Below are 18,355 nucleotides of genomic sequence, written 5' to 3'. Positions count from 1 at the left end.
GATAGCTGTATTAAAATAACTATTAGTTCTCAACTGGTTTCACTGCACAACCTTAAACGCCAATCATCCTTTAAGTCAAATTATTTAATCTATCATTGGTTACTAAAGGTTAGGAATGTCAGTGGTTTGACTAGAATGGGCCCACTTCCTCATTTATTTCAGAGTCAGAACCCACCAGTTTACAACCACTGTATTACATAAACTTGACATTGCGGCAGCTTACAGAATAGCATGGATAAGATGGCACAATGGTCAAACAATTACTTGTTTTGTCAGAAAAATGGAGGATGCCACAAGAATGCCTACTGTACCATGACAGGACCCCAGGAGAGGAACTGCACTTGTAGGCTTGGCTTTATTGGCGATGGAGAGAGTTGCAAAGGCACCCTGCAGAAGGTTAGAAGTACAGAAAAACAAACAGGCACACAAGTGAAAAATACCTTAACAGTCAGTGCAACTAATTTTTCTTTTTAGGAGATCCGAAACAGAAATTTAGGAGAATTTTACATGGGACTGGTGGTAAGCTGAATTTGTCATTTACACAATCTTGTTTTTTACACTGAGATTGTGATCTGACTGACTTTTTTTTTTTTTTTAAACAGAGGAATAATATTCCTGAACTCGGAAGTCGTGGCCCTTTCACTGTCTTTGTACCCAATTCAGAAGCTTACAATTTACCACCGGTAAGACTGAGTGCTGCAATATAATGGCAAGAAAGTTAGTGAACCCTTTGAAAAACTGCCTTCTGCATTGATGACTCAAATGTGGTCTGATCCAAGGAAGTTCAAGACAAACAATCAATTAACTTGCGCACAAACAGTTGATTTCTATTCTATTTTAGACGTTGATAGGTTGGAAAGGGTTACAACTTCACCAAAAGCTAATTGGATTCAATTAAGGAGATGACTGAACATGTGGTTTACCCTGCCCTTTAAATAAAAGGCACACAAAGCCTGGTTACTTGCAGATCTGTTCTTAAAGATCGGTTAGAGGGAATCATACTGTGATCACAAATGCTTTCACAGGATCTCTAGACCTTGAATGGACAGTGACCCAAAGCACACAAGTAAATCAAAAGAACGTCTGAAAGAGAAGCATCTTCCTAAGTCCTGACCTTAAGCCAATTGAGATGTAGCATTACCTAGAGAGTTGTGCCATTTAGACAACCTAGAAATATTGATAACTAGAACACTTTTTGGAAGGGACAGTCCAAAACTGGTTGAATCCCTTAAAACGCTAAAAAAAAATTGTCTAGGTTTTGCAGTTATAAAGATATTTAAAATCACTAAATGCAAGAGCTCACATACTTCAGGGCGGTCCAATCCTGCAGAGTTTCTCAAACCCCAATTAAATACCAGAACAATATAATCCAGGTCTTCTGGATTAAGTGTGTTAGGGCAGGTTGAAGCTAAACTCTGCATGACTTTGGCCCTCCATGAACAGGAATAGACTTTATACACTTTGCAATGTATTCAGTAAAAAAAAAAAAAAAAGTTTGTCTATAATTTAGTTACAAACCAATAAGGGTTCACAAACCAATGAGACCATACAAGTGTTGGGAGCTTAATTGGATGACCATTTTTAAAAATATTGACTTATAATACACTTAAAGAATGGTATCTTAAAGAATGTCATTTACTAGACAGTTTTCGGCAGACTCGGCACCATTGACTTCCATAGTTGGAGAAAAATACTATGGAAGTCAATGGTCGCCATCAACTGTCTGGTTACCAACATTATTCAAAATATCATCTGTGTACAACAGAAAGAAACTCATACAGGTTTGAAAACTTGAGGGTGAGTAAGTAATGACAATTTTTATTTTTGGGTGAATTATACCTTTAAAGGCTTTAAAGGCTTACCATTAGCAAATGCAGGATATCACAAGCTAAAAGAGATAAGAAAAAAATTACCTCCTACGAAGAAAAAAAAAAAAAAACAGGGGAAAAAAATTGAGCTTTATTGATGATTCAACATTTTAAAATAGAGATGGAAAAAATCCACTTACTTGAAGCAGGTCCATGAGCAAGAAAACTGCTCACACACTGCTGTGAACCATCTTACAGTGAATGCCTGAAGCTGGCTATTTAAATGGTAGCAGTATTAGGAGCATGCATGCTCATTGGCTGAAAAATGACGTGCCTATTAGCTCGTTTGCACAGGATGCAAGCTGATTGGCTGGCAGATTACAAGTAGATGACCTATCAGCTTGTGCCATGACTGGCTGAAAGATTATAAATCAAGTGCCATGTGATTGAACATTCATGATGTTTCATGAAAACAAAAGCTCCAAAGAATATGTCCAGAAAAATCCAATGAGATTGTCAGTGAGCCAAATCCAAGAATAGAAAAGAAAAATATGGTTAATTGTCATTTAAAAAAAAAAAAGTCCCAATTCTCTTACAAATTCTTTGGAATTTAAACTTAAATATGACCTGGTTATGGACAGGTTTTCTGTGATTCACCTAAATGGCCTTTGACTGTACATGATATCTGTCTCTAAATAAGTGTCAAGAATAGTAAGAGGATATTGTGATGTGGTAGTGGGTTTCTTTAATGTTACTGATTAGTCCTGCTTTTATTTAGATGACGGACAATGTAAAGCGGACACGCTTTGAAAACGCCAGAATCCTGAGGTACCACATAGTGGCCTGCCGTGCCCTCCTGCCAGAAGATCTCATGCAGCCTCGTAACCTGACCACACTTACTGGTGACATCCTCACCATTACGTACTCAGAGGTACAGTGTACCTGATGCACACTCAGTATGATGACTGCATAAGATATATATTTAATTCATTATTTGTTTCCAGGATACTATTTACATCAACAACAAAGCCAAGGTGGTGTTCAGTGATCTCGAAAGTAGCAACGGGATTTTCCATGAGATTGATAGTGTCCTAGTGCCTCCCAGTCTCAAGATTCTGAAAGACAGGGATCAAGACAGCTCACCGGTATGTCCCCACAGAATAACTCTGACAATATTCATAATTTATCTTATGATTCATGCCAGTTGTAATAAAGCAAGCATAAAATAATTAAATGACAATGACAGCTTTTTATTGTCATTTTCCTTTTTTTTCTTTTCTGAAAGCGTAACCTCTCAGAAGTGGTCAATATCCATGGCTTCAAGACATTCTACAAGCTTCTTGAGGTAAATAATCAAAAATATCCTTTTTTTCTACTTTTCTAAATGCTTTCCAGTCCACACAAAACTTGGCTTGTTCTTTGTATGCCTTTTTTGGAATATTATATTACATGAATTGTTATTTTTAAGAAGAACCCTTTATTTTCTAATGAAATCCACCAAAGTTTTATATAAAGCTTTGTTTGTTTAAAGGACACAGATACATTGAAGTTGGTGATGGACCCAATTCATCAGCCTGTCACCCTGTTCATGCCCATGGACACTGTAATGGCCGCCCTGGCCCAAGAGCAGAAAGATTTCCTGTATGCGATGCATAACCGTGATCAGCTTGCTGAGTATCTTAGATACCACATCCTGCGTGACACCAAGGTTGGACTCTATCCAGTATATTTAATTTGTTTGGCAAGACCAAAGACTAGACTTGTTGACTCACTAATGCATCATTTAAATGTGTGTCCACTAGCTTCTGCCTGCAGAGCTCGTCCATGCCAGCTCTTTAAAAACACAACAGGGCTCAGATCTGTCAGTGGCCTGCATGGGGGAAGAGCATATAGTGAGTACCTTTTGAGATAAAAAGATTTGTCTTGGGTATTCACATATCTATTTTAGTTCATTTATTTTTAATTAACCATGCATCATGTTATGCATATTTATCATTCAGGGGGAGCTTTATGTGAATGATAAAAGCTGTCGGATTGTAAAGAGAAACCTTGATTTCAACGGAGGCATGATTTATGGCATTGACTGTCTGCTGAATCCTCCAAGCCTTGGGGGGCGCTGTGATTATAAGCACACACTTGTTTTCACTGTGAGTCCTAAAAAAGTTCAAATTATTTTTACTGTTTACATCTAACAACATTGACTGCATTTAACTCCACTTTTAGTTATGCACTCACAAACATACGGAGCCCAGGAAGTCACCTGTGTGAAAAAAAACTATGAGTGGCGAGGGTTTTGCAATCTGTTCCCTCAGTTTATAAACCGTACTCACAAATTCTTAAACTGTTCCCTCAGTTTAACAAATCATGCCCATGGATTAATATATCGTACCCACTAGTTTCTAATCTGCACTCTCAGATTTGTAAACTATGTGAGATGCATTGCATTGTGTTTAAACTTTATTTTTCAAAATGGATAATTTCCTGAAATAAAAAAAAAAATAAAAAAAACTTTAACTTGCATCTTTTAAAGTCCATTTTTTGGGGGGGAAAGCTCAATATAATAGAATGAGCAAAAAAGACTTCACACTATAACACAAACACATTAAAAGGTTTATCAAAACTGTAAAAGGTTAGGTTATATAAAAATAAAACATTCACAAATTATTTTATGATAAACATATTACTGTCTTAAGTGAACTGCATTTATAAACGCAAATAATAATAATAATAATTATCATTATTATTATTACATTTAGGCTACATATTTAGAAGACGCTTTTATAAAAAAAAGGAACAAAAAGCAATTCGTCAAATGTCAGTCATAATACAGGTTAGACAATATTAATAAAAGGCTAAGATTATCACAAATAAACACAAGATCTGGGGCCTGTACCATGATGGTAGTTGAACAAACTCAGGGTTACAGGATTAGTTTAGAGTTGACAAAACCAAACCAATCCAACCAGGCTTTGTTGGTACCATGATACTGATCATCAACTTTCTCTGTCAACTCAGGCTTTGATCCTGAGTTTAGGAGTTTAAGTGTGACATCAGTAGCGAACAGCCAATCACATGTTGAGAAAGAGTGAAACTGAGATTAATTTCTCGCGAGAGAAGCAGCGCAATTCACTTATTAAATAAAAGTATTCAAATAGTAAGAATTTAAACAAATTTACACACCAAGAAAATAGCTATCTATGAAAGAGGACAACTAAAAGAAAAAGTTTCGCTACTGTATATCAGTGCAAGTAAAAGTTGTGAAGTTATTTTATACAGCCGATAAAGGTATAGAGAGAATTGAACATATAAGCTCACATGTAGTCATTTTATAGCTTCATCTATTGATGCTAAAGCATATTTATATTACCTTTATATATTTATTCATTTAAACTGCGTAATAATAATTGATGAACTAAAATTGTACATGTGTGATTGATAAAGGGTATAATAATTACATAAATAATATCTAAATCATACAAATGTATTATTCTAAATAAGCATCACTAAAAACCAGACGATTTTGTCTTTAAAAATCATTTGCTATGTAGTGACCTTTAATTTGGAGTAGAAACAGGTGGAGTGACTTTATCGCATCAGACATCTGTCACTTTGCTCACAGCTGATTGGTCCAAGTTCAGTTTGCAACCTCTTACCTAGAACATAACCTGCCCCGGACCAGGTTAGCCGTGGAGCGTAAGTTACTATGGCGATGAACACTGCTAAAAGCCAAACCACTTTCATGGTCCCTAAAACCCAGGGTTGACGCAAACTAAACTGAAACATAGCTGGCTAGCCACCTAAACCGGCTTCATGGTATAGGCCCCTGGCCGCATATCCAAGGGTTTGTGCGGAGTGTGGAGCTGCATGGCACGGATGCGTCAGCGCGAACAATTGCATTTTCCTTTCAACAGTTGAAACAACTTAAAATACTCCATTTCTGGTCATACAGAAAATAATAATACATCATTCGCAACTACTTTTATTTGTGTAAATTCACAATAACAAGAAAACGTTGTGCTTTTTTAAAATAAAAGGCGCACTTTCATGGTCTCCGTGAACTGGAGCGCGTCTCATAAATAAACAGAAACACAGCGTATACCTTAAGATGACCTTTTTTACACAGTTTCATTTTCAATTGTGTAATTTTTTATATTTTCTCCAACAGCCCAAGCATACATACAGGCCTATAGAATGGTGCATAAAACAAATTCATAAGGGAAAAAAACGTAAATAATTAAATCAGCTCCATAGCGGATGATAAAGGGCATTAGGGCGTTACATTTAAACACATTGCAAGAGTTCCGCCAGTAGTGGTCACTCGTGCAACGTGAGCAATGACATACATACGAGAGATGTAGGGAAGTTAACAAGGGAGAGCATAAAAATGGACTTAAACGCAGCCATCGTAGTGCATTGTATGATTTGCATAATATGTACTGTGCAATTTGCATCAATGCTAATGTGATCAGTTTAAATCAATCTACCTTTCTTCTTTTTGGTTTCTTGAAAAATTTTTTTTTTTTTTTTAGTTGGCTTGCAGGTATTGTGGTCGCCCTGTGTCGGATTGCCCGCTTGGAAGCAAGCCAAAGGTAATTTTCATCTTCATCTGAAGCTAAACCTTAAGTTAGTATATTATGGAAAGAATTTTAAGAATGTTTACCATAGTGGTAAACCATAATTTACCATATACGGTATCTAGTCAGCTCCTATTAATTGTCATGGATTTATTGTAAAACTCTGTACTAAAAGAGCATTTTTTCCTCCATTTATATATTTCCTATTTAGGAAGTTAGAGCAGGACATAATGAAGGACTAGTCCCTTGTTTTATAAAAAAAAATAGCCAATAGCCTTTAGTTTTGGGGGGGGGGGGGGGGGGGGGGGGGGTCATTCTCAGACTGGAGAGCTTTTTTTTTTTGACTAAAATTTGATATTTTTGTTTACTAAACTAAAAATCATGAGTAATCAGTTTAAGACAAGACTGTCCATTACAGTATAAATGGATATACACTACCGGTTAAAAGTTTGGGGTCAGTAAGATAAAATACTTCTATTCAGGAAAGGATGCATTAAATTGATCAGTGACAGTAAAGAAAATACACTTTTTTTCTTTTCTTTTTTTTTTACAATGTTTAGAATCTTATAAAATATTTCTGCTTCAAATAAATGCTGTTATTTTGTACTTTATATTCATCAAAGAATTGTGAAACAAAATGTATTACCACAAAACAAAACAAAATCCCACAAACATATTAAGCAGCACAACTGTTTTCAGCATTGATAATAATGTTTCTTGAGCAGCAAATCAGCAAATTAGAATGATTTCTGATGGATCATGTGACACTGAAGACTATGCTGAATATTCAGCTTTGCCATCACGGGCATAAATTACATTTTAAAATATATTAAATAGAAAGCAGTTCATTGTACTAATGTTTCACAATATTACTGTTTTTACTGTACTTTATAGTGAATGTACCTTTGTGAACATAAGAGACAAAAATCAATTGTGCTTTCAATCTAGGGAGAACAAAAGTGTGTCCTTCCAGATTTGATGATGTCTAGGTATCCAGGATGTCAGTCAACGTGTAGTATAGTCGTATGGAAGCCTAAGTGCTGTTCAGGGTACTACGGCAGGGACTGTCTTGGTAAGCAGTGTCTCGCTGTACTATTCACAGTAAACTGTTGTCATATATCCCAGGTTGAACTATTGCTATATGCAGATTTTACATCTCAAAAACCTCTTTTTAACTGGGTGTGTAGACTTGTTCTAGCCACTGTATTTAGAAAAAGTTATTTTGTCAGTTGATGAGCATTATCCTGTTCTCCAGCATGTCCTGGGGGTCCAGGATCCCCTTGCAGTAACCATGGCAAGTGTGACGAGGATCATTTAGGCAATGGCACCTGCACTTGCGATGCTGGATTTATAGGTGTAGCCTGTGAACTTTGTGTGGATGGCCATTTTGGACCGGATTGCAAAGGTAAACTTTTTCAAAACAATTATATGTATATGTTTGTGCGCATGTATGTATAGTTGGTTTATTTCTTCTCTTCCTTAGCCTGCAACTGCACAGAACATGGGTCATGTGATGAGGGTCCTAAAGGTACCGGTTCGTGTTTTTGTGAAGAGGGCTGGACTGGTCCACAGTGTGAGAACAAATTAGGTTTGGACCTTCTCATTACTCTTTTTGTTTTGGGGTTATATAACAGACTACTGAAAGACAAGCATTACTTTATACTGGCAAGTCCAGTTCACTCCAGTGCATGTATTTCTGATGTTACAGCTGATGGTCCTGTTTGCAATCCAAATTGCCATGAGAAGGGCGTCTGCATGGAGAATAATACCTGTGTCTGTAAACCCTTCTATGAAGGAGATGGTATCACCTGTACAGGTACATACATGATGATCTCAATAGCAATAGTAATAGTGATCATAAAACAAGAGTAGAAACTGTCCACTAACTTCAATCTGTTCTGCAGTGGCCAATATGTGCAAGTACTGGAACGGCGGCTGTTCTAAGGATGCTAAGTGCAGTCAGAAGGGGGAGAAGGTCAGCTGCACGTGTTTCAAAGGTTACTCCGGCGATGGGTTTGTGTGCACACCCGTCGACCCCTGTGCGGATGATGAAAATGGCGGGTGTCACGAACACGCTACCTGCACAATGACGGGAGCTGTAAGCAGAACTTTCTCTTTCATTATAGCTCTTTAAACTGAACGTGGTCTTTATAAGTGGGGTTTACACATCTATAAGCATAATTATGTAATGCGTGTTGGTCACCAGGGCAAGAGGAAATGTGAGTGTAAAGACAACTACATCGGCGATGGGACCGATTGCGAAGCAAAGCTGTTACCAGTCAATCGTTGTCTACAAGATAACGGACAGTGCAATTCAAATGCTCAGTGCACGGACCTGCACTATGATGGTGTGTATTCTGCATATAACTCCTGCTTTTATAAAAGTTACTTTATTTTTCATTTAAAAAGCTTAATTTTCAGCATCATTGCTCCAGTCTTCAGTGTCACATGACCCCTTAGAAATCATTCTAATACGTTGATTTGGTAATAATATTATTGTTTATGCTGCTTAATATTTTTGTGGAACCTGTGATACACTACCATTCAAAATTTGGGGTACGTGTTTTTTTTTTTCTTTTTAAAAATAAAACAAAACAAACTTTCCAGCATTGATAAATCATTATTAATAACATCAATCAATTCTTGAAACTTGAAATTAAATGTAATAAATGTGAATTATTTTACATTTTAAAATAGTTATTTTTAATAAAAGCTTTTCCAATACTGAATGACATATTTATAATCATATTTCTCTCAACCTGTATACCATATTCTCGACATGAAGGGATGTCTATGAAATTAGCCTAAACAAAGTACCGTATGTTTGCGGAATAGACTTAACTGGGTGTGTAGACTTTTTCTAGCCACTGTATTTAGAAAAAAAAACAGTTATTTTGCCTGTTGAAGAAAATGATCCTGTTCTCCAGCATGTCCTGGGGGCCCAGGATGCAGTAACCATGGCAAGTGTGATGCTAATGCCTGTTGTCTAGGTAGGCAGCTCACTGGGTTTTGATACAAAGTTAATGATTTTTTCCCTTTGTTTAGATAAAACATTAGGGGTTTTCCATTATCGTCCCTCAAAGGGAGTATACAAACTCAACTACACAATGGCGCAGGAGGCCTGCAAAGAGGCAGGAGGAACTATCGCTACCTACACACAGCTGTCATATGCCCAACAGGTGCCGCTCTTAAAGTAACACAATCATTTTAGGCTGCTGTACATAAGGGCCTATTGTATGAATATTAACGTGTGTCTTTTCTCTTATGCTTGTCCTGCAGGCAGGTTATAACTTGTGCGCAGCAGGCTGGCTTGACAAAGCGAGGGTAGCGTATCCCATGAGCTTCGCTAACCCAAAATGTGGCTTTGGACATGTGGGTATTGTGGACTATGGTATTCGCAATAACCTGAGTGAGACGTGGGACACGTTCTGCTATAGAGTGAGAGGTAAAAGTCCTCATGGGATATATGTGAAGCTGTTCTATCAGTGTGTACAGACAGGGACAAGCTTGGGTTTAGACAGATTGTGTGTTTTTCAGATGTTAAGTGTGAGTGTAAAACTGGCTACATTGGGGATGGATACTCCTGTACAGGAAACTTGCTGCAGGTTCTCTCAACCAGACCAACCCTGTCTAACTTCTTTTCTGTGAGTAGAGCTTCAGCTATTGACAGAATTACCTGTAATTATTTTGACTAAAAAAAAAAGTAATAATTTTTGCTGTAATGGACTTACAATGGAAGTCGATGAGGCAAAGCTTTATTGAGGGTTTAAAAGCTGAAATGTGAAGTTTGTTTCTTTTTTGTTAAATCATAGAAATTATTTATTTCTTGGCATGGTGAATCTTCTAGGGTGTAGCTATCTGACTGCTCTGCCTTTTTCAGCAAATCCTGAATTATTCAACTTCTGCATCAGGAAAAGAGTTTGTGAATCGTCTAAGTAATATTTCTATCCAGTCCACTCTGTTTGTACCTGATAATGATGGCCTCTATAACAACCAGGTGACTCACACATCCACCTATTATACTTTTTAATTTTTGTCACCATTCGTTCTAAAATTTACAGTTAAATTTAAATGTAAAATTCACCATTTAAACAAAATGTAATGTAAATGTAAAAATGTCAACTCTAAAATTTGGTTAATGTCCCTCATGTGTTCAACAGACTTTGAGCGGCAGAGACATAGAGCACCATCTACTGGATGGGAGGGCTTTAGTACTGCAGGCACTTATTAACATCACTCATGTCCGAACACGACTGGGACAAAGCCTGACCATCACCAGCATCCCGGATCTCCAGAACCCTCAAGTAATGGTGAGGATATAAGTTACTTCATTACTTAATTTGAGTTATATGGACACACTCTCTTTGATCTGCTTGTCATCACTCTCTTGCCTTCTTTAGACCTCCTCAGGATACATCAATGACCGTTATGTCATAGACTCCGACATTTTTGCATCCAATGGGGTCATCCATGTTCTCCAGGGCCCATTAAAAGCACCTCCCCCTCCACCTCCATCTATCCACCCGGCTCATAAGGCTGGGATGGGCATCGGCGTCCTGGGGCTCATCATCCTCATCGTAGCAACTGGATTTGTGGGATACAAATTCTACACACATAAAACAAAGCCATTCCAGTTCCACTACTTCAAGGTAATAATTGTTTATGCATTGTTTGTGTTCACGTCTATATATTAAGGCTGTCAAAGTTCACTATATATGGAAAAAAAAAATCGCAATGTTTAACAAAATTATTCTACTGAACATTATCCACAAACATGATTTTGTGTATTAGAATAATCGCGATTAAATATTTAAATTGATTGACAGCCCTAATACATATAGATCATTTTTGTCTATATGTGGTGTGTTTATATATAATTATTTTAATTATGATAATGTTAGGAGGATGAAGGGGAAGATGTGAACACATCAGAATCCAGTCCAAACATCAGTAATCCTCTATATGACTCTGTACCTGCCACAAAAGAACAAACTCCGACGGTCAGTGATTCAAACGTAAGTAAAGCAGCTTTTTACCCAGAAGGAAAACAAAACAAGGAACGTTCCCCTAATGTTTCCCATATGGTTCCCGTGTTTTTGCGGACAATATAAGAGTGTTCAGGAAGCATTCTCTGTAGGTTACAAAGTAGCTGGGAGGTTTTTTCTGTTGTAATATCCTAAAATTAACCTATACATAACTTTCTCTAATGGTTTTTAGGTTCTATTTTTATGACCATAAACTAACCTCCCCAGAACCTTGCAGGGAGTTTGTGTGTGTGTAAAAACCTCAAAAGAATCTATACAGAACATTCTATACTTGTTATTTATCTATATACTTGTTTTTTGTTTTGTTTTTAAATAACTTAAAAAGAACACATACAAAACATTCTCTAGTGGTTATTTTAAGGTTGAAAATTATGTTCCCAGAACATTTTGGGAACTAAAAATTGTTTGCTGGCTATACGTTTATGGTTGGTTAAATGCTGGTCATTTTAATCAGGTTTTACAAGAATATACTTTTTCCTTGAATAAATGTGTTCACATTGATGTTTATTATAAAATAGACCTCTTTCGTCTTTTGCAAAAGGGTAAAGACAAGCATCAAGTGATTTCCAGTGGATCTTATGACCTTCTCCAGGACAGCTGAAATCACAAAGCCAAGCATATGCTAATTATTTAAATCTCCACCAACAAAGCAGTCGGAAATTCCTGGTGCAGTTCTCTTTGAGAACATGAGAGGACACTGTGAACTCCACGTCATGGGACAGTGAAGTGCTCATGTAGACAATACTGAGGTTGTGTATGCATGTTTACTTTTGGATGAGAGAGAGTAATTGAATGTGTAAATGTTTTGCTCTTGTTTCCTAGGAGTCTCTTAATTATTTTGTACAACAGGCATTAATAATGTCCAACACACAATGTTTTAAATAAAAAGCACAAATGAAAAAAAAGAGAATATTTTGGAAATAAAACAAAAACTGTGAAGGTTCTTTCTATGTATTATTTGAAAAATATTTTGGGGTTACAATCTTTGACACATGCTTAATTATCCAAAGCACCTTAAAGTACATGCACCTGAAAATCATTTTCTGTTAAGTAAAATGCTAAGAACTTACATGCTTTAGGGGACTGCCTATGTGAAAAGTTTTAGTTTGCACTCTTGACAAAAGTTGTACACTTTTAAAATAAAAAGTGCATATTACAATAAAAAGCAAAATCTCAAAAATCATTGCCTTTGAACCAGACGCCTTGGAAGAAGGTAAGAGTATGCTTTAAGAATTGTGTGAAGATTATCTGTTATACATGATTTGGGGTGCAACTACTGTATTGTTACCTTTTTTTATGCCAGGCCTCTCTACTCACACTTTGGTCTCTTCTCTTTCTCAAAATGCCTTAAGGGATGAAAAAAAAAATACAAATTTACACTTTGGCCAGGATGTGACTGACTTGAACACATCATCAGACATTGTATATGTAGTCTTACCCCATCATTTGTGAGCTAATTTGGACAATCTACTGAAACTATGCTGTTAGCTGGTCTTCACATACATGCATTTAAATCTCAGTCCTCCCACCTGACTAACCACCTTGGGTTTGTCGTTTCATTTAATGATGATGATATGCTAATTGACCACAAGAGGGAGCTGACGATCATCTATTTGTTACACGTGTAACATAATGAATATGGGCTTTTGCTTGAGTATGAAAATGTTAACGTGTCGTTTCGGAATATAGTCAATGAGCCCAATTGAAGCAACTTTGAGTCGGTTGGTAATGGTACTATAATATACGACTCTTGGTAGAAATTTATATCTGCAGTTTATCATCCGCTCCACTAGGCGACAGAAGCCGGATTCACTTTAACCCAGAGTCCATTCGAATCTACTGATCGGATGTAGTAGATTAGAACCATTAGAACCTTCAAATGCTACACACAGATCATGTCCATGTGAGTCATGAAAACACTACATTTCCACATAACGCGTTTATCAAAAATGTGTTTAAAGACATGTCACATTAATCAGAATGTGGTTTCACCCTCCTTAACAACCAAACTGTGTATTTGTACGTGGCCAAGAGTTACAACAGCAGTTCCTCGCTTTGAAATGTTTAATTCAGGCTGTTTCAACTCCTATTGAAATAAATGATGCCTAAAACATTTATAGAGTAGAGTATAAATAAGAAGCTTCGTAAATATTCATGATGAAAATATCAGTGTATATATTTGGTAGACAGAGAAAACTTGTCATTGTGCACAATGTGATCTAAAGTTCTCACAAAACGCAGACAGTTATCTTTTAATCCACTTTGTGATGCAGGGGAATGTTTTGTAAATCAATCGATGAAAAGATGGTTTTGGTGGGTGTGTTTACGTGCTGTCAAACAATGTGATCGATTGCAAATCTGACCAATGAAAGTTGAGAATGGCAACGCCTCTCGTTCCGGATTCGTTTGTTTTTCCCTAAAGGGCGTAATTTTTTTTTAAATAACCAATGGCAACGCAGAAAAGAGAAAGCAGGGATTGTTCGTTTAAAGTGCGCTTTCTCTGATCCGAAACAGGATATGTGTCTTGTCCATTTTGTAATATTTATTTGCACATATTTTATTAAATGTATACATGATAAACCATATAATGTGCTTTTAAGAATCCTCTTTTATAATTTTCTTGTCACTTTTTCCCCACAATTGTTTTTACAAAAAGTTTGCATCTTTCTGTAAATAAACAAAAAATATATAAAAAGTACAAATATTATGTCAAAGTACTACCTCCTTAATTTAAGAATTTCCGCTTTTTTCCACCTAAACATTTTTAACCACCACAGGACAAATTTAAATGACTTTATTCTAGTTATTTTGTCTATACGAGTGTCATATCATTAAAACACACAAATGTCAGTCCTCCAATATCACTGGATTTAAACCTATCTTTAACATATATATTGCCCTAATTTTTTGCATCTAAATTATATATTTTTAATTAATGTATATTATGTTTTATTATTGAAACTGTACATGTAAAGTAATAACTGTGTTTATGTTTCCTCTACAGAATACGGGATGTGTTTGGAGCGTCCAGTCATCAGAAGCAGAGCTCTGGGACGTGTGGACAGACATTCACTGTAATGATGGACTTCTGCTGATGGAAAGGTAAGACTTGTAACGTGTGAATGTTGTTGTTTGGCACTAAACTTGTAGGTTACCATCATTTTCTTTTTGGAGGGTCACCCCTTTAAAAAGCAAATGATGGGAACCTAAATAGGTGGGGAAGGGACGGCGGGCCAAAATTTTGAGTCAGCTAAATTTTTGTTTTCATTTTATCAAGAAGCATAACCACTGCTGGACATTGTGACAGGGTTCGGGGGGGGGGACCCGAAACATCCCCGCCCCTTCATACATACAGCATTCACTCGTATCGCGGAGATCTGGCTGGGATCAAACCAACAACCTCTGAAACCATGAAGCAGCGCTCTTACCTGTGAGCCACAGATCTCTTGCTGAGACAAGTGCTGGAACTTATATTTCACTTTTCACCTGGATGACCCGTGATATAAAAGCTGAACTGGGGTTTGAACCTTCATCTCTATTGCAGCCTCATCACCAGTGTGTGTGATTAGCCACTGCACCACTGTAGCTTTCACACTCAAGGCTGGCGTTTGTGGCACTTTGTTTGTTATAATGACATTAATTCAATGTAAACAATAGTGGGGTTTGAACCCTCATCTCTATCATAGCTTCATCACCAGAGAGTGTGTGTTTAGCCACTGCATCACTGTGACTTTCACATTCAGGTCTTGCGTTTCGGGCACTTTATTGATTATAATGACAACAATTTAATGTAAACAACAGTGGGGTTTGAACCCATGCCTCTATCTCAGTTTCACCAGCAGAGAACATGTGTTTAGCCACTGCACCATTGTGGCTTTCACACTCCTGTGCCTGTTATATTAATCAGGAAATAAAAAACACAAGTTTTAGTTGTTATAGCAGTGATTAGTTTGTAGATTACATATAATGCATGTCAATTGTACAGGCTTTAATGAAGTATATTTATTTAATCAAATAACCAATAAATGCATTGAGGGGGGATCAATCCCACTGACCAGCCAGTCGTGGCCAGCCACGGTTTAACCTGTGTTTAAAAAAAGTGAGATTTGTCTTTCTATTTCTTTGTAGATCAGTTAGGCTGACTTTACAACCCCCTAACATCCGAGTGGTGAATATTTTCCCCTGCTCACTGTCGCCCTCCTCCATCCATAATAAGCCAGAGCTTCAGATAGAGACTCAGAGCAGGACGTGCATGAGAAGCGCTCAGTATCAGATTCTCCTCAAGGAGGAGCCGGTGAATCCATCTGATCTCCTGCTGTGATAACATCCAGTTACAAGATTTAACTGGAGACATTGAGAGCTGATCTGGTTAATCTGCTGAAACTCATAGACCCGTGTTTCTCTGCTGGTCGAAGCCCTGACGATACATTTGTTGTAAAATACATTAAATTAAATCTCACTCTCACCTTCGACTGGCCGCCTTGTTCGTCGACTCGTTTCATTTATTCATGTTGATACACTTGTTGACCACAAGAGGGAGCCTTTGGTAATTTGCCTTATACACATTTAACACAACAAATGGGGACTTTTGCTTTAGTATGAATATGTTAAGACCAAAGTAGTTTTTCGACCAAATTCGAAACAACTTTGAAACTGCTGGCATTAATTCTAACACTATTTGTGTGGCAGAAACTGAAGCGCAGTTTTCCACCGCTCCACTAGGCGTCGTAAGCGGCTTCACGTTCAGTATGACACCTCCGGATGTTTGACGACATGACGTTTGTTTTGTTGCAACAACATATTGAGTAGTAGACCGTTTTAAATACATATCCCGATGACAGCTCTGTGACAGTGTTTTAATGCCACTAAACACCACATATTCCAGCCCATCAACAAATAAAACCGACACACGCTGCGATAAAGCTGCAGGAATCGAGTGACACGCGACTCATCTGTAAGTAACTGAACTAGCAGCTAACTTACACAGTGCACTGCGTGTCTTTTACATTATCCTTAATAAGTCCTTATTCTTTGCACTTGTACTTGTTATTTAGTTTTAGTTAGGAAATTAATCATACGTCATTCTGTCTTGTGGGATGTTATTGCAGGCCTCTGTGCGTGTAACGTTATTCATGTTATGACAAATTCAATGTGTTGTTATTTATGCGTTTCCACGCGAACACTAAAAGCCAGATTTCCAGATAATGCTGTCTTTTACCTAAAATCGTGTTTTAAAAGGCTGCTCGCTAAATGACAGTTAGGCATGAATGAAAACAGTCGCAAGTTTATCACAGACTTTGTTTACATGCTGCTCTTTTGCTGAACTCACTGGCAGCTTTAGAAGAAGAAATGAATTGCTGCTTTAACTTTATAAGGGTTCAAATAGTCACCTGCTGATGTTCATATTATGAAATAGATCTTTGATGTTCGTGCTGTTTGTTGCTGTGTGCAAAATATTTAAATATGTCTGTTAGGCAGTGTTAACATACATGTCATCTTATGTTTATCAACTATAATTTAGACTAACTTTCAAATTCTGTTATTTAAAACTTAAAGTAATAATTGTGTTTATGCTTCTTCTACAGAATACGGGATGTGTTTGGAGCGTCCAGTCATCAGAAGCAGAGATCTGGGATGTGTCGGCAGACATTCACTGTAATGATGGACAGGTAAGACTTGTAACGTGTGAATGGTGTTGTTTAGCGCTAAACTTGTAGGTTACCATCATTTTCTTTTTGGAGGGTCACCCCTTTAAAAAGCAAATGATGGGAACCTAAATAGGTGGGGAAGGTATGGCGGGCCAAAATTTTTAGTCAGCTAAATTTTTGTTTTCATTGTATCAAGAAGCATAACCGCTGCTGGACATCCTGACAGGGTTCGGGGGGGGACCCGAAACATCCCCGCCCCTTCATACATACACCATTCACTCGTATCGCGGAGATCTGGCTAGGATCGAACCAGCAACCTCTGAAACCATGAAGCAGCGCTCTTACCTGTGAGCCACAGATCTCTTGCTGAGACAAGTGCTGGAACTTATATTTCACTTTTCACCTGGATGACCTGTGATATAAAAGCTGAACTGGGGTTTGAACCCTCATCTATATCACAGCCTCATCACCAAAGAGTGTGTGTTTAGCCACTGTACCACTGTGACTTTCACACTCAAGGCTGGCGTTTGTGGCACTTTGTTGGTTATGACATTAATTTAATGCAAACAATAGTGGGGTCTGGAGTAAGAGGATGTTTTGTTTAATGATAGTTTTGTGGTGCAATGATAAACTTAAACAGTTGTTGGATATGATCCAAAACTTTCATTTATAAAAGCCAAACAATTCTACTCTAACCCCTAACTCTAAGTTTGTGAGGTATTTGAAGGATCACTTAGATTTATTTCCTGTTGGCTATCAGCCTAACAATGTACAGGTTAAAGAACATGAACCAAATATTTAATCTACATGTGCATGGAATAACTTGCTATTCTGCATATAATTAATTGAAAAACATTCTTGACCCACTGAGCCAGAGATGGCATTGTCATTTTATGCACGTATTGGTAAAAGGAGGCTACAGCATCTGGTCCTTATATTCTCTGTGACCTTTTTTTTTCAGGTCTGCATCGCCGTGACCCTACCCACTGTAGGGTCACGGCGATGCAGACCTGAAAAAAAAAGCGGTTTGAAGAATGGATTGATGGATGTCTCTCTTACATCCTGGCTTAACACTTAGACAGGTATAACAGTTTCACGTATTTGTCTGTTCTTCCACATATGCCAGACCTGAGTTCAAATAAGGCGCCACATGTAAAACACTAAGCCTGAAACTTGTTTTGCTTTTGGAAACTTCGAGACTTGGGGATTTGAACCAAGACTTTTATGGCACAAGCTTTTATTTTTTAGATACTCCAATTGTTTTTGGCACATAAGCAGTG

The 18,355-nt window shown here is 37.4% G+C and overlaps 1 protein-coding gene and 1 long non-coding RNA gene across 3 annotated transcripts in view; both read left to right on the top strand.

Annotated features, from left to right (window-relative positions):
• Positions 1-12,592, top strand: part of stab2 (stabilin 2) — a 34,810-nt gene extending 22,218 nt beyond the window's left edge. For both annotated transcript variants that reach the window (XM_077234663.1, XM_077234664.1), the window contains exons 45-68: positions 277-396; positions 475-519; positions 603-683; positions 2,587-2,739; positions 2,813-2,953; positions 3,094-3,153; positions 3,340-3,516; positions 3,611-3,700; positions 3,809-3,955; positions 6,338-6,397; positions 7,331-7,454; positions 7,638-7,787; positions 7,866-7,970; positions 8,091-8,198; positions 8,287-8,480; positions 8,589-8,730; positions 9,428-9,561; positions 9,662-9,827; positions 9,920-10,026; positions 10,263-10,379; positions 10,543-10,692; positions 10,783-11,031; positions 11,284-11,397; positions 11,969-12,592. In XM_077234663.1, coding sequence (XP_077090778.1) covers positions 277-396; positions 475-519; positions 603-683; positions 2,587-2,739; positions 2,813-2,953; positions 3,094-3,153; positions 3,340-3,516; positions 3,611-3,700; positions 3,809-3,955; positions 6,338-6,397; positions 7,331-7,454; positions 7,638-7,787; positions 7,866-7,970; positions 8,091-8,198; positions 8,287-8,480; positions 8,589-8,730; positions 9,428-9,561; positions 9,662-9,827; positions 9,920-10,026; positions 10,263-10,379; positions 10,543-10,692; positions 10,783-11,031; positions 11,284-11,397; positions 11,969-12,028 — 2,994 coding nt within the window. In that variant the 3' untranslated portion in view covers positions 12,029-12,592. The remainder of the gene's footprint in view (positions 1-276; positions 397-474; positions 520-602; positions 684-2,586; positions 2,740-2,812; positions 2,954-3,093; positions 3,154-3,339; positions 3,517-3,610; positions 3,701-3,808; positions 3,956-6,337; positions 6,398-7,330; positions 7,455-7,637; positions 7,788-7,865; positions 7,971-8,090; positions 8,199-8,286; positions 8,481-8,588; positions 8,731-9,427; positions 9,562-9,661; positions 9,828-9,919; positions 10,027-10,262; positions 10,380-10,542; positions 10,693-10,782; positions 11,032-11,283; positions 11,398-11,968) is intronic.
• A 3,588-nt stretch (positions 12,593-16,180) lies between these two features.
• LOC143742035 (uncharacterized) lies at positions 16,181-18,191 on the top strand. The gene is made up of 4 exons (XR_013205326.1): positions 16,181-16,381; positions 17,013-17,096; positions 18,037-18,068; positions 18,099-18,191. It is a non-coding gene; the product is annotated as an uncharacterized LOC143742035 (long non-coding RNA).
• Positions 18,192-18,355: the final 164 nt, after the last annotated feature.

Source organism: Siphateles boraxobius, unplaced genomic scaffold (assembly GCF_051911475.1).
Source record: "Siphateles boraxobius isolate OS27281-9 unplaced genomic scaffold, OSU_SipBor_1 19, whole genome shotgun sequence".
NCBI lineage: Eukaryota > Metazoa > Chordata > Actinopteri > Cypriniformes > Leuciscidae > Siphateles > Siphateles boraxobius.
The sequence above is the reverse complement of the archived record's forward strand: the minus strand, read 5'-3'. Positions and strand labels throughout refer to the sequence as shown.